Source organism: Plutella xylostella, chromosome 22 (assembly GCF_932276165.1).
Source record: "Plutella xylostella chromosome 22, ilPluXylo3.1, whole genome shotgun sequence".
Taxonomy (NCBI): domain Eukaryota; kingdom Metazoa; phylum Arthropoda; class Insecta; order Lepidoptera; family Plutellidae; genus Plutella; species Plutella xylostella.
Genome location: NC_064002.1, coordinates 1184031 through 1200509, shown reverse-complemented (window position 1 = coordinate 1200509; position 16479 = coordinate 1184031). Strand labels below are relative to the sequence as shown.

General features: G+C 39.6%; 2 protein-coding genes across 2 annotated transcripts; both read right to left on the bottom strand.

Moving 5' to 3' along the window:
- Window positions 1-2321: 2321 nt before the first annotated feature.
- On the bottom strand, window positions 2322-3599 carry LOC105382106 (basic helix-loop-helix neural transcription factor TAP). Its single transcript, XM_038105598.2, has one exon. It carries the CDS (start codon window positions 3597-3599, stop codon window positions 2340-2342), a length of 1260 nt encoding a protein of 419 aa, XP_037961526.2. The 3' UTR covers window positions 2322-2339.
- Window positions 3600-12210: 8611 nt separating this feature from the next.
- Window positions 12211-16227, bottom strand: LOC125490277 (uncharacterized protein K02A2.6-like). Its single transcript, XM_048629068.1, has one exon. It carries the CDS (start codon window positions 16225-16227, stop codon window positions 12211-12213), a length of 4017 nt encoding a protein of 1338 aa, XP_048485025.1.
- Window positions 16228-16479: the final 252 nt, after the last annotated feature.

Below are 16479 nucleotides of genomic sequence, written 5' to 3'. Positions count from 1 at the left end.
GTTTTCTTAGCGCACAACCATTTTATCAGACGCACTGTCGCCGACTGTCAGAAAATTGCGGGTATTTTGAAGACCAAACCTTCAAGCGGAATGAGTGTGAACTAAAATGAACGACAACTTACTAATGGTTAGTGTCAAGCTGTAACAGATGGCGTGCTGTCATCGTGTTTCTTATTTTAGGCGAATAAAAAGCTGTGTGGCCAGTTATTGGGGGTGGCCAATTTCACCAATGTTTACCCTACTTACTGGATATTTTGGTTTCATTTCCAACTACTATTACTGATGAAGTTAAAACCGTTCTTCCCGAATATTTTTAAACTAATTCCATCGAAGTATACATTTAGTTACCTAAAATACATCTTAGGTACATTAGTTGCGAATTTGATGAAGAACTGAAAAGTGTATATATTTTCAATTAGGTATACCTAAGGTGTTTTGAGTTTGAAATGCTAACAAATCTGCTGTATGTGCCAATCCCAAACCTCGGTATATTACAAACCCCACATAAAATCCGTTGATTTGTATTCGGAAGTCAATTTCCTGTCAAGCTGCTGTATTATTTCAAGCAATAATGCGTGACGAAAGCTCAGATTTACTAACCACCATCGTAATTAGTGGACGAAAACGCGACAGTTGGTATTGTTGGCAGGTGTCGGTCTGTTCAGCTTATCGATACCAAATCTAATCTTGATAGTGAGGTTTATGAAGCGAGGTTTGTGGTAACTTAATTTATTAACTTAAGATTTTATTTCTCTTTCAAATGAAGTGGTGTTAATTAAGGCCTGTTTTTTACTGTGGGTGGTTGGTCGGTCAGAGGCCTGCATCCAGCCGTGAGCGATGATACTATAGAGAATAAATAAAAATCAGCTAGAGCAGACATCTATACTATATCCAAGCAAGGTAAACTTAAATACTTTCTTCCGATTTCTAGAAAACTGCATTTACCGCTTGCAATTTACAGACAATATAGCTTCTTCTTCTTCAATCGTGTAAATGCACTAAGCTAACTTCCTCCAGTGTTTTGCTACTCTTATTGCGAGATCATTGGCCTTCATCAGGTCTGCTTGACTGCACTTTGGGGCATTAGGACACTCTATAAGATGTGACGTAGTCTGGAGGCTTCCGAAACTGCATAGAGTGCTGGCATTGGCTGGGAGCATATCCCATATACATATATAGCTAAGTATTACGTTATTAAGTATCATGGAAATCATATAACACATCATAAATGATTTAGTACGTACCTAGGTTAAATTTTTTAAAAAAAAAACAGGGTCAAGAACTACATTAATCAATCAGACTCCAGGCAAAAATGATCCAGTTGCAACACAAAAAAACTACAAAACGATTTGACACCGAATCATTGGAGCGCGCGCGCGGACTCAACAATATAGGCCGTAACGAATTTCCAAAGCAAACATTAGTTTTCGCAACTCGATCCCTAAACGGGTGCCCCTATTCTGAAAACAAGCCCAGTACACAACTTACCATGACTCTTCAAGGCAATGGATAAGGGGTGAAATTTGCTTGTTTTTGGTGAATACTACAGTTGGTTTTTGGACAAAAGTACCAAACAATGCGTACACGCAGGGGTGCGTAGGACCATTCACAACTTTTCGCTCTTTAGACGGCATTGTTCCAATTTGATTTATATTCATGATTTTTATTCCTATTATTATTATGAAACGGTAAATCAAGTGTAAATGCTTTCTCTTTCTCTACTTAATTGTTGGTAGCAGTTAGAATTAATGCGGGTTGATGTTAATGAAGAGGAAATAAAAATTTATGAGTTCTCCTTCAAAAATATATTTATTCATATTACACTTACATAAGTAGTACATAGGTATACATTATACACGTTATAAATGACTAGAGTAAAGCTTTGGTAAAAAAATTGTTTTCTATCCTACAATATTTATAAATTTATTGTCATGGAAAAGGCATGTTCCTGAGGTCCATTACTTTTTGTCTTACACCTTCAATAGATTAGCTTACTTAAAAATAATTATTTTTACATTATATTCTCTCACATTATTTAAATACATCTATTTACAGGGTGTTGCAAAATTGGTATACTAAGCCGAATCCTACATGTGCAGCATGTTATATCTAAGCCCGAAACTGAAATCAAAATTTGGAAATTCGCGAAAAAAATTTTTTTTTCCATAGTAAAAGTCACGTGACCAACAAAGTTTCTATGAAAAATTAATTGAAAAAAATCGAGATTTTTCAAATTCTGATTTCAGTTTCGGGCTTAGATATAACATGCTGCACATGTAGGTTTCGGCTTAGTATACCCTTTTTGCAAAACCCTGTATAAAATAATTATCTAACATCACTCAAATTTGTGCATTAACTACAGTATTAGACCTATTATAGAAATTCCTGTAACATCTTGGATCATTATAATGATACTGACTTTGAGCATAATTATTACTACCATTCATATAAAATTGTCTTTGACTAGAATTGTAATCATGCATTGAATTATATTCCATACCATAGCTTTGTCCGAAATTTTCAGTCTTAGGATACTTATTATTATTCTTGGCAGTCTCAAAAGCAGACTTAAACAGTTCATAATTTTTGTGGTTAAAGTATTCACCTGTCTCATTCACACAGGTGCTATCATAGTACATGTTTTCTCCATAATTATACTTTTGTTCTTGGGGTCTTTGGTAATAAAAACTTTGTTGGCTTAAATCTTCTCCATAACTGGAAGGATGTGTAAAGAATCCACTGCCAGTTGTAGAAGTGATACAATTACCACCCTTATTGTTGACTGAGACCGTTACATTTCCAACGTTTATAAGAACTCCCTCTGATGTTTGAAGATAGTTTGATCCATTCGGGAAAGGTTTGCTGTATCCTTCAAAGTGTCTATATCCTCCTTCGCTATTGTAACCTTCAGTTTTGTTGGGTTGAAATATTTCACGGAATGCGTCCTTGGCAATTTTCTCACAGTTCAGGTTGAAATTTTCAGGTGGCACTTCTCCATTGTCAATGTTATCCAGAGAATCCAAAGTTTGACTCAAGGCGAAGATGTAATTATGAGCGAACCGAAGAGTTTCTATTTTAGTTAACTTGGTGTCCTCTGGAAACGTCGGCAGTACACATCTGAGCCTATCCAATGCTTCATTCAACATGTGCATCCTGTTTCTCTCTCTATCATTGGCCTTCATTCTTCTGTTCTTTTTGATTTTCATAATCTGTGTTGGACTCTTGGATCTAGTCACTCTGTTTTTCCCGTTCGCATATTTCCTTTTAGGTTTGTTAGGGTCTTTTGGTTTCCTCTCCTTTCCTTTAACTGGCGTCGAAGTGTTTGTGTTAGAAATATCGGTGTTGAAATTTTTAATATCTTCCACTGGATCTTGAAAGGGGAATTCGTATCCATCGTCGCTGAATAGTTTCCTTCTCACTGGTTCAGTCTTGATCGTCGTCAGAGAGATGCCGAGGTCTGAGACATCATGCTTCAAGGGGGTGCTGTGGGCTGAGCCCGGGGTCGCCAGGGAGTCGTTGTAGGTCCGGTCGATGCCCGAGTCATTGCTGCAGATACTGTCGTTGAAGTCACAGTAGTCCTCGAAACTGGTGCTGAACATTTTACCTGAAGGAAAAGAAACGCATGTTAGTATGTCGGTATTAAATGAATAAGGTATGTTTACATTGTGTGTAGGAACAAGAAAAATAAAATCAAATCGGACCATGACAGGTGAGCTACCCCTAGCAAACACGAGGTTTGCGTGTCGAGTATGTTACGGAAAGTCAATTGAACTTTATCACTTCCTACTTCCGGCGTGTGATTTCCGGTTTTTAGGGGTGGCCAATAGTTAACGGTAAAGTATATTATTAAATTATTGTTTTAACTTTATTTACTCCTAATAGGAAACATAACTACAAGTACTACCTACGCCGTGGAAAAGTCTGCCTACTTATTTTGTAATCCTATCCTGTATAAGATAGCACACCTCGGAAACATCCAGATTACTGGGCATTTGAAATACCTAATGAAATAAATTTTATTCGAGTCAATGATTGTTTAGAGCATAACTATAGGTACTATAGGTAGGTATGTATAAATGTATTGTATAAGTAAATGACTGACTCAGTCAACGACATTATTTTTCACTTCACCTGGCCTAGTTGCAGCCTTGTATATGTATATGACTATAATAGTAGGCAGCCTACTAAAACACAAGCGTGTCCACTGTCCACCGTCTAACCCTGCAGCGGCCGCGCGAGCCCGCAACGCCACCTGTGCGGCGGCTGCGGCGGTGGCGGCGGCGTGTGCGCGACACGCGACGCTAGCGCCCTCATTTGTTTGTCATAATGAAGTTTATACGGCGCGCGCCGGAGCGTGGCCGAGTCACCGAGTCAACAGTTGGGGTGGACGATTCAATTGTTTTCTAGTTTCGTTGTGCAGGTATGCCTTGGTTACGATTGGTTAATTAGGGATGTACGTGACTTATAAGTTTGTAATAAAATAGATTGCCTATGACGTATTTATTTTAAATTTAAGGACGAAGAATACTTAACTAGTTTTTTTTATACAAAATGAATTAATTTAAAGCAATTAAATTATTACTCATTATGAATTTAGATAATTATTATTGTTGGGTAGTAATTCTGTCAATTTCATTGTCAATATCAGATATACTCACTTTATGAATGCACAAAATACTGCACTGCAATTAACTGCTGAAACTCAAGCACCACACCGAAAAAATACAAAAAAATAAACACTTTTAATCACAACTAAACACTACGTAGTATTCTAAACCCCCATGACTAGAGTGGTCACAAGCCGACGCATGCGTCGACGCTGCATCGAGACTGTGGCCTGGCGGACCGCGCCACCCTATTTATTGCACAGACAGGTTCCAATGGGACTCCACTGCCTGTGATCAAGACACGCCCCCTATGCACTGGGTGACCGGAAAATTCGCTGTGGTATGTGCGTAATAGTAGTCAAATGTAGTAATGATAGGTCGTTTATTAAACGTTGCTTTTAGGTACCTAAAATCTCTATACTTAATTAATTGTACATAGTTATACATAATAATATGTTAACATTTTTCGTCCTGGAACTTCACGGATTTATTCTACTTTCTAAGAGTATTATAAACAGTCAGTTTAAAACGTTTTAGTTTAATCATAGGGTATAAAAACGTAAAATACAATCCGTTTCTCTATTCTTCTAGATTGACTTTAACTGAATGATTTGGCATATGGGTAACATAATCATAGTTGTTACGCTCCACACCTTACTTCCAAAACTTTTATTACATCTAATATCTTAATAGCGCGTAAAAACTGTACTATTTCTTTATTGCTTTAACCCTTTGTCGGTATTGACATGCCATAAATTACATCAATATTTGATCAGACATGGATGTTGGGGTAATGTTTTGAGTATTTAGCCAGCACAGAGTAGCTTGCAACAGTTGGGTACCGCTTCGCTAATGCAACTGCTTGTATATTACAAGACTCAGCATCTTTGTTAAGCTATTCCATGCTATCTATAAATGTATTTAGTTTTAATATCTTGAACCACTGACGATTTACTTACTTAAATGCCAACTGGTACAGTTTTCATAGAAGTTATAAAAATATTAATCTAAGTACTCACCCAACTATGTTTAAGCCGATGGCTAGGTATAATTATACCTAATACAACTGTTACGAAGATGTGAACAAAAAAAAATACCCTTTATAAGACAAGCATTAGACACACGTAATAATTTCTGCACGATCAGTCAACGCTGCGTCTAACAATGTGTTACATTTTTACGCTAAACGTTACACGATACGGTTCAATGGTGATTCTAGTAAAATATTGAAAAATCGCGTCACGCTGTTAGAAAGGGTTTGATAAAACGTTTGACAAAAATAAATAAGCAATTCCTAAAATAAAATAAGTAATTGATATCAGAAATTTTAAGAATAAAGGTAACTAAAGCTATTTACTTAAACATACATGTAGTTATTCAATTTATTTGGATCTCTTTCATTAGTGGAGTTTCAGGTTTCATTTCAGTAGTAGTAAAAATTTAAGATTTTACCTACCTAGAGTGTTACGAGTACATACCCAACGTAACAAACTAAAAACTAACAGGTGCATACAATACATCACACTAGAAACTGTCTCTTGACCCTCTTGTGCGCAAATCTGAAAATTATGACCCGGCAGTTTAAAATAATAATAAAAAAAAATGGGGCGAAGGGGTTGGTCTCCGTTTAGTTACTTTGCAGTCGCCGCGCTCGAGTGGCCATGAATGTATTAAATGTACTCGTAGGTTCGTGTACGCACCGAAGGGTTAATAAATAGGGTTGGTCTTGGGACAGAGAGACGTAAGTATCGATTATAGTTTCGACAAAGTTATTTCAAAATTAGTGTATTTTTTACAAAAAAATCTAGAATCTTCCCTGCAGGGAAGTGAAGAAGCTCGGTTATTCTGTAAAAAAAATATCGACGAGTTCGCGGCGACTGTCAATCATATCGATGTCAAATTATACTTAACTATTATAAAATTATATATTTTACTTAAGCCTTAAAACAAACAACTGTTAAATAGTCTCATTTCCCCATACCACCTTCCAGGACCTGGCTAAGACGGTGCAAAAGAAGACCCCACGTCGGCGCACAACAATACAAATATAAAATGTTGGGCATATTTTATTACGCACGTTAAAGTTTTCGATATAATATATTTCCCAGCACTATCGTGAACTACCCGCACGCGCGCCCCCCGGCTAGTCAACAGCGGCCGCCACCGAGCATAATTCTGCGGACCTCACACTGCAGTCAACGGGTTAAGACGCGATAATTAATCATGAACGTACTATCCAAACCACCATCATGTAGGTATAACGTTGTAGTTTTATATCGTATGAAAAAAAAGATTTTACGGGTACCTTCTTAGTTCGGTTGATATTCTATTTAATTTTTACTGTGAGTTAAGGATTATTTCCTTATATTTTATCTTCATTGGTATTTTTTGTAAGGTACTATACGTATCTGGTAAGTATTGCAAATTGGAGTTAAAAACAATACTTGTGTAGTTTTATCCGTAATAATATTGAAATACTACTTATGTTATTTTTTTAAAACCTTTTTATAAATTAACTCTCAATAACAACGCCATGCATGGAGTTACAGAGTATGACAGTAGACAGTACGTATACCTAAGAACTAAACCGTAGTCGTACCTAAATATTAATCCAGCTAAAATATTGAAGAGCTAATAAAGTATTCAAAACTTTTCGGCAAATAAAAACATCTCAGTAATACCTTGCTTATTTACAATGCCATGAACATGACGCTAATCTCTTAAACATTAAAACATTTATTCAGCCAAGTTTCTGAGCATAATCCCTGGCTGTTTGTAAAAAATCAATGCATCAACCCATTGTGGGATGGAGTTTTAAAATGTTAAAAAGTATTGTTGTTAAGGGTTTATCCGAAAAGGGGTATAAATAATGACGGTGCAAGTCTTTTTTAAAAACTAAACGGGCGCCCATTGAAGGGTTGAATGGGGAATTTGAGCTTCTAACGAGAGTTTTAAAAGTAGCGACGCACCTGACCTGTATTTTACATTAAATATTTTGGATTGCATATTTTTCAAAAATAAGTTTAATAAAATTTTAATGTAGGTACCTAGTTACCTACTAATGCTGGGCTTAATAATTTTTATTTTAGATACGATACGTTGGGAAATTGGTGAACTCAGCAACGTCGACGAATAAAATGCTTTGGCGTTTTTACGTGGCGCTTAATTCTCGCTAAATATACTTACTGCTCTTTCTTCTTTAACTCTGATAAATGTTTGTATACTTGGTAAATTCGAATTAATAATATTATATTTAATAAGTTTTACAATAAATAATGATAGCGAATTGTTCCCCACAGTTTTAACGCGCGTGTAGAACGCTGAACGGAAAGTTGTTGTTCAATTTTGAGCTCAAAAATCAACTAATACAAAAGCGAAATCTAGTCTACTTGCATTGTTATCTTGGCACCCACTTCACTCACCTTCAGTGCAAACAATGATTAGTCGGATTATCAATTTTATACTGTGGTCAGGTATGAGTTTTAGATCGGCATCAGGCGATATCTGCAAGTGCGAAATTGAACAATTGTGCAAATACTGCTAATGTTTTTTGGTTTTATTTATATTCAGATAATATATTTTAATATTTTCTGTTATTGTATTGCACGTGTGGTTTTGGCAGTGGTTAGTTTCGTAGCAAGGAAGCCGCTGCTACGCGGCGTCGTAGCCCGTAGCGAGGCGCTACGAAACTGCGTAGGCTGCTGTAAGCCGCTTCGCTGAAACGAGTTGTAAGACCTCTATCAAAATTTTCATTGGGAACGCAAAATTGGTGAATTCTGCAATGCAAGTTCACTATGTCAGAATCATATGCACCACATCAAGAGCGCTATCGAGAGGATGAAAATGCCGACAATAATAATTGCGGAAGCATGATTTTGAAAGTGTCTTTCTTACAGTTTCAGGACAAAACGTTCGTGGGCTAAAATATCTTGTGGGCTAACGGTTAAAAATCTATAAACCTTTTATGAACTGAATGAGACTCTTTAAATTTGAACCTCATCCGATGCCATCTTTTACTCTTATCTTCACTTTAGACAAGAGGAGAAATTTTGACTGAATTGTTAAAGTCTGTCGTTTCCAAGGCACGGAACTATGTTAGACGTTACAGACGGTTGTTTGCATATAATTTTTCAGCTACAGGGCATACCTAAACTATCCCTTTGCCTGCATACAGCTTACTGCATACAGAACTAATGACGCCAATAATATAGATCCGGATTCCGGATCTGTGTCTTTCTCTCTATTGGCCTATGTGTATTGTTATTGGACCTGCTACCAATGTTATTATATTACGAATGGGATTCTTCAGTGTGACTCCAAGGACTTCAAGACCATATATTATTGATTGTGACTCTCAGAACTTTTAAAGTATCTCAGTAATAAGCTAGCTTAAATTTTTAAGGAACACGGGACCAGATGATAGGGATAGGGTTAGTCATTGTATCTTTAACAATGAGTAGCCTAGACTTCGTATAATATTGAATAAATACTTTCCGATATTATCATCATTATCAGCTATAAAAGTAATTTAAATTATCTTTTCGGAAGCCGTTAGCTAAATGTATTTCTATTAAGCTGGTTATCTACCAAAATACAAACAAGAAATATGGAGAATATCACTAATAATAACCTAATATTTTGCCTTTCAGTGGCGCTTACGTAAATATAACAAATCAAAGTCCGTTTGCAAACATAATAAGTATTATATTAATCCTGCTATCTGATTCTGTTATTGCACAGGTGATATAATGCATTGTTTTCTCACGGTTTGGTTCAGGTGAATCCTAGAATCGCTAACGATTTCTGAACGGAATAATATACTTCATCATTCATCATCACTTCTTAACCTACCGCCTATCGAGCTTTCCTAGTAATCTAATTTGGGATGAGACATTTAATGAAGACAAACCAGTGTGGGGAGTCTGATGAACCCTATGTGGTAGCACCTCAGATACCTTCCCATTTAAGTAAAATGCCTCCTATAAATTTAAGTTCTCTACACCACGTCTTGTAGCAATGGCATAGCCCCGTGGGTAATGTTTCGAAGTTGTGATTATAAGGGAGCCTTCTAGCCTAACCTACTGAGATACACATACCGATTAAATAAAGGTTTATTACTTAAAAAGTAGGTGACGTAGCCATAGTTAACGACAAGTAGGAAAATTAAATAATAATTACCTACAATATAATTTTAATAAACCTGCCTGATGATTACATCTAGTAATCTAATAGTATTGTAATTTAAATTACAATACTATGTTATGGTTAGGTATATGATCTAGCACAATCTAGGTATAGGGCAATCTAGGACGATAGATGGTGAAGAGCCGCGGTGTGTACTTACTCATTCCAAAACGGCGATACTGTTCGCGACCTATCACGTGAGTGCAAAAGCACAGCGAAAAGTGGGAGACTCGCTTGCGAGTCACCTCTGATTACCCTTACGGAGATTACAGTCGTGAGCATATTTATGTAAGTATGTATATGTTATCTGTATGATTATTAAGTGCTATAAAAATATAAGCTCAAACCCTTTTTTTGCACTTGTACCCATTGCACTTAGGTATTGATTATTAATTAATTTCTAAAATAATAAAAGCACCTACTTACTTAAGTTGTAACTACATAGTAGCACTCTATTCCTGACGCATACACAGGAAGAAAAAGAGACCCTGACCAGCCAAGGGTTTGGAGAAGGAACGGGATCACGCGTCTTAACCATACACGAAGCACAGGGATTGACGTACGAATCCGTCATTATCATAAAAACAAAAGATAAAATAAAGTTGCACGATAGCATACCTCACGCAGTAGTGGCGCTGTCGAGGCACACCTCCGCCTGCACCTACTATGCGGATGACACCGAGGACGCTATCGGCAACCTCGCTAAAACGGCAATAACAGCACCGAAAAAACGGATCCTCGAGTACAACCTAAAGATGGCAATAAAAAATCGGGACAAAGAGGTCGTTGCCCAGCAATCAAGGCTTTTGGCAACGCAAAATGGAGCGGAATAGGAGAATTTTGATTTTAATTTTATATTGACGGCCAAACCGTATTGCATGTATTTTATAGTTTTGTTATGTATAGTATATAGCATGTATTGTATAGTTTTGATATGTAGGTATTGTATAGTATATCATGAATTAATATTATCTGTATAAGAACTAACCAATAAAATTAAGATAGTTTTAAGAACACTGTCACACATTAACACCAGGCAAAACAACAGCGATGACAAAAGGAGTGTGTGGCCACTGACAGGCGTCTGTTAAGTTCTCTGAAGACAGCTGACACTGGCCCTACCCTTCAAATGTTTGTTGCCATTATAATTGTAAGTGTGACTGTGTGAAACAAAGAAAAAAAAAAAAAAAAAAAAAAAAAAACAAGAAATGCACAACTGGGGGTTTTTAGTCGGTTAAAGGCCGACACTACCTGGGTCCCCCTTCCCAGGTGTCTGTGTAGATTTTCCTCCAGGAGTGCAAAAAAAAAAAAAAAATATTAATAATATATAGGTATATATATATAAAAGATAAAATATATATATTATAAGCTTCCACATTGAGTAGTGAGTAGTTAAAAGATGAAGACAAAAAACAACCAAACTCTCACAATATATTGATCTCTCAAAAAGGCACGGACATAAAGTCTGTGGAGTGATAATAAAATCTTAAAAAAAAAAAAAAAAAAAAAAAAAAAACTACATAGTAGCTGCAGTAGTCTATAGATACGAACTATTTTCATCAGGATACGTGCTAGGGATAGATATGTATTAGATTCTTCGGGATAGGTAGTTACTTACTTACTTACGGTCGAATGGCGTAGTGGTTGGCCCTGACTGCTATGCCGAAGGTCCCGGGTTCGATTCCCGGCTGGGGCAGATATTTGTTTAAAGACAGATATTTGTACTCGGGTCTTGGGTGTTGATATTTATAATTAATATCTATCTATCTATGTATTTGTGTTAATATATCAGCTGTCCGATACCCATAACACAGGCTCAGCCTAGCTTGGGGTCGGATGGCCGTGTGTGAGATGTCCCCACATATTATTATTATTATTATTACTTAAGTACGAAAAGTTGGTAGCACTAAGTTAAAGTTGCTGGAGGGATACCCACGCTAGGCTAAGCCTGTGACGTGGGTAGTGATATGTACGTGTCAATGAAACAACGGCTAAACGTGAACTGGTTTATTTACCTACCGCCGCTTAGCGGCCGGTGGTCAAAGATCTTACTATCATACACAATACTTTTCCCTTCCAAAATCAATGCATAGTGATCTATTTACTAACTAATCAAGCAAACACTAAAACTAATTAACCAAAGTCTAAAGTTGATGAACATATTGTTTCTTAATTAACTTTGCAATACATAACTCGGTATACGATATAGGTATACATTATAGTTAAGCATATACAACAAAGTGTAGGTAGGTAATTAACCACAGTACTTTAACATCACTAAACATGTTGTATTTTTCTTAAAGGGTAAGTACAAGTATTATTATTAAATTGTACATGAACAGTAATAGGTAGGCATTTTAGTATATACCTACATAAGTATATTATATACATCTAGTATTATTATTTGTAAGTAGGCATTCTAATATTTAACTTTTCTAAGTTTATCGCGGCATGTGATGGCAGCTTCCCTGTGCGGGCGAGTGTTGTCTACAGTCGCGGGACTGTCGGGGGACGGCGGCGCGGCTCGCGGCGAGGCGGGGTCCGAGCCCCCTTCCGCACTATCAAACGACTCGTCCTTGTCACACCCAAACGTGACATTAGGTGAAGTTACCTTCAAGTTCACGTCATCTGACTGACCAATCGTGACTTGGCTAAGCGAATGACGCGGCTTTCGCGCTAGTATTTGATCAATATGCCTTTTATGCATATGGCCGTCATTAGATTTGACCGAATAGGACACCGGCCCCAGACGCTCCGCGACGACTCCCTCCGCCCACTTGTCTCCGGTGGTGGAGTAGTCCCGCAGCAGCACGGGCTGGCCGCCCTGCACCACGCGCAGCGGCGCGGCGGCGCGCTGCTCCAGCTGCAGCTGGCGCCCCCGCACGCGCTCGGCCGCGTCGGGCCGCAGCAGGTCCAGGCGGCCCCGCAGGCGTCGCCCCAGCAGGGCCACCGCCGGCTCGCGCCCCGTGGTACTCTGCTCGGTATTCCGGTACATAAACAGAAACCTACTCAGCGCTTTATTCGAATCTTCATTTTCTAATTCAGCCTTTTTAAGAACGCGCTTAATCGTTCTCACGGCATTCTCCGCGGCTCCGTTACTCGACGGGTGATAAGGCGGCACCAAAGTGTGTTCTATTCCGTTGCTCTTCAAATATTCCGCAAAGGCAGCGGAAGAGAAGGGTGGTCCATTATCGCTCACCAGACGCTTTGGCAGCCCGAACCTCGCAAAATGACGCCTGAGACAATCACAAACAACAACAGCTGATGTCGTGTTTACTTTCTCTGCCTCTATCCGTTTTGAATGCGCGTCTATTAAAATAAGGTAGTATTGATTACTGAATGGACCGAGGAAGTCGAGGTGTAGCCGGCTCCAGGGCTCGGCGGGCCACGCCCAGGAGTGCAGTGGCGCGGCGGGCGGCGCGGGCCGCAGCTGCCGGCACGCAGCGCACTCGCGCGCCACCTCCTCTATGTCTTGGTCTATGTTGTCCCACCAAACGTAATTACGCGCGATTTGTTTCATCCTAACGATACCCGGGTGACCGTCGTGAATTTCTTTTAAAATCAAATTTCTCAATGAGCCCGGAACCACGATACGATATCCCCATACAATGCAACCCTGATCTATGTGCAAACTGTCCCTTCTACTATAATATTTTTTTTCTATGTCGTCGTAGTCTTTGTTTGTCGGCCAACCGTACATAATAAATCCATAAATTTTACTGAGTGTCGCATCCTTAGAAGTTTCTGTTTTAATGTCTTTAAAGCTTATCGGGAAACATTCTTGTGCAAAATTTAGATAACTGACATGTTGGTCTTCACCTCGTGGTTGCTGTTTAGTCAATTCCAGAGGGAGACGGGACAGAGCGTCAGCAAAACAATTTTTTGCAGATGTCACAAACTCTATATTGAAGTTATAAGCGGCCAATTTAACCGCATAACGCTGAAGTCGACTTGCAGCCGTCACCGGCAAACCTTTATTTTTACCAAAAATGTAACTTAAAGGGCGGTGATCACTACGTAACGTGAAGTTCCTGCCGTACAGGTACTGGTGGTGTTTACTGACCCCGAACACAATCGCAAGCGCCTCCTTGTCTATCTGCGAGTAATTGAGCTCAGCGGCGTTGAGCGTGCGGGACGCGCAGCACAGCGGCCGCTCGGAGCCGTCGCGCGCGCGCTGCGTGAGCACGGCGCCCAGCCCGTACGCGCTGCTGTCCACCGACAGTATCAACTCGAGGCTCGGGTCGTAGTGCGCCAGCACAGGGGAACTGCTTAACACCTTCTTAATTTTATTAAATGCCGTATCACAATCAGATGTCCACTTCCATTTAGAATTCTTTTTTAACAAGTCATACATTGGTTTAAGAATGTCGCTCATATTTACACAAAACTTTGAATAAAAGTTTACTAATCCCATAAAACTCTTCAGCTGAGTGACATTGGTTGGTGGTGGCGCTGCTACAATGGCCTCAATTTTTTTTGCATCCGTGTGTAAACCGAATTTATCTATTTTGTAACCTAAATAAGTAACACTGTCTTTTAAAAATTTACAATTTTTAAAATTTATACGCAATCCATTTTCTTTGAGTCGTTGTAGCACTGCCCTAAGGTTCGTTAAATGGGTTTCCCTGTCCTTTCCTGTGACACAAATATCATCAGCGAATACAGCAGTCGACGGTAACCCGTTTAACGTTTCCTCCATGATTTTCTGAAAATTTTCTGGTATACATTTTATACCAAAGGGAACTCGCTTATAAACGAAGGTACCTACGTGAGTGGTGATGGCCGTCATAGCCTGCGAGTCTTCGTGCAGTAAACATTGTTGAAATGCATTCGAGAGATCTAGTTTAGTGTACTGTTCACCGCCGCCCAGGGTGGCGAACAGGTCCTCGATGCGCGGCAGCGGGTAGTGGTAGTCCTTTAGAAGCGGATTTATCGTGACCTTGTAGTCACCACATATACGTATACTACCGTTGGACTTGATGACCGGCACGATCGGCGTCCCGTAGTCTGAGCGCTCCACTTTGTATATGACATCCTCCCGCTGCAGCCTATCGAGCTCCCTCTCCACTGGTTGGCGCAAGGCCAGAGGCATAGGGCGTGACTTAATAAAAACTGGTGACTCATCTTTAAGATAAAGTTTAAATTCCGACTTAAAAGTACCTAAACCTTCGGCAAATACATCCGGAAACTCATTACGTAACGAGACCGCCATCGAGTCATCTTCGGTTAAACTGTGGCATTCAACAATAGCTAACATTAATTGTTTGATCCAAGTGCGACCCATTAGTGGAGGTCCCCCGTTCTCAATGACAAATAGATTTAATTTGACCTGTTTATCGCCGTAGCAAACATTTACCACAATAAACCTAAGAGTATCGATGATGTCTCCAGTGTAAGACTTTAAACTCAGCTGACGTTTCTCAATCGGAATATTAGAAAAATTGCTATCGTAATATTTTTTTGATATGACAGAGAGTTTACTTCCGGTATCAATTTCGAATTTACATGCTTTATTTTCAACAGTGACCGTCGCATAATAAGGCCCATCACCTTCGCTATTTACTACTAAGTTATAAAAGTTACAACCTTCATCATCCGTGTCCGATCCATCTATAAAGAATTGATTCTTTGATGATTTTATTGCACTGTTATCACTTTTAGCACTTTTACACACTGACTTTATATGACCTCTTTCGCCACACCCATCACAGTTGTAATATTTGAACCGACACTTGCCATCCGTGTGGCCGGATTTGCCACAGCGCGCACATGGGCGCTGCGGGCGCGGCGCGTCGCGGGACGCCCCCCGGGAGCCCCCGCCGCCGGCAGCTCGCGCCCCCAGCCGGTGCAAGCCGTCGTCCTCGTGCGCCTCCCGGGGGTCCCGGGCCCGCCAGGCCGCGCCGGCGCCCGCGCCCGCAGCGCACGCCACGCCCGCGTGCCGCTCCGCCGCCTCCAGCGCCTGCGCCAGCTCCACGGCGCGCTTGTAGTCCACGTTTTTCTCCGCAAATATCCTAGATCTCATGTCTTCATTGTTTAGACCCGAAACAAATTGGTCTCTTAAATTCTCCTCCAATTTATCGACGAAATTGCACGTTTTGGCCAAATGTTTTAAAGATTGCAGGTATTCGCGAATACTTTCGCCCGGTCGCTGCGTTCTTTGGCGAAATATATGCCTTTCAGCAATTTCAGAGCGATCTGGTTCCAGGTGGTCCTTCACAAGAGTAACTAACGCATCAAACGTTTTAGATTCTGGAGTATCCGGCGAACACAAATCACACATTAATTCGTAACATTCCGCGCCTACTACCGTCACTAACGTAGCTACTTGCAACGTGTCGGCGATGTTATTTAACGTGATAAATTGTTTTACACGACGAATATAGGTGTCCCAGTTATTACTCCCGATGGTGTAAGGTTCGATGTGACCGATAGGCATTGTAATTAGATAACGAAGTGCACACGCGTGGTATTTTTTAGAACAGCCTGTCGCCAGTGATATGTACGTGTCAATGAAACAACGGCTAAACGTGAACTGGTTTATTTACCTACCGCCGCTTAGCGGCCGGTGGTCAAAGATCTTACTATAACAGGTAGCATATAGCCAGATTGTGTCAAAAGGTTAATCATAAATTAAGATATACTTACAGCATTATGTGCTCCTAATTAGGGTTGCCCGATCTGAATCGAT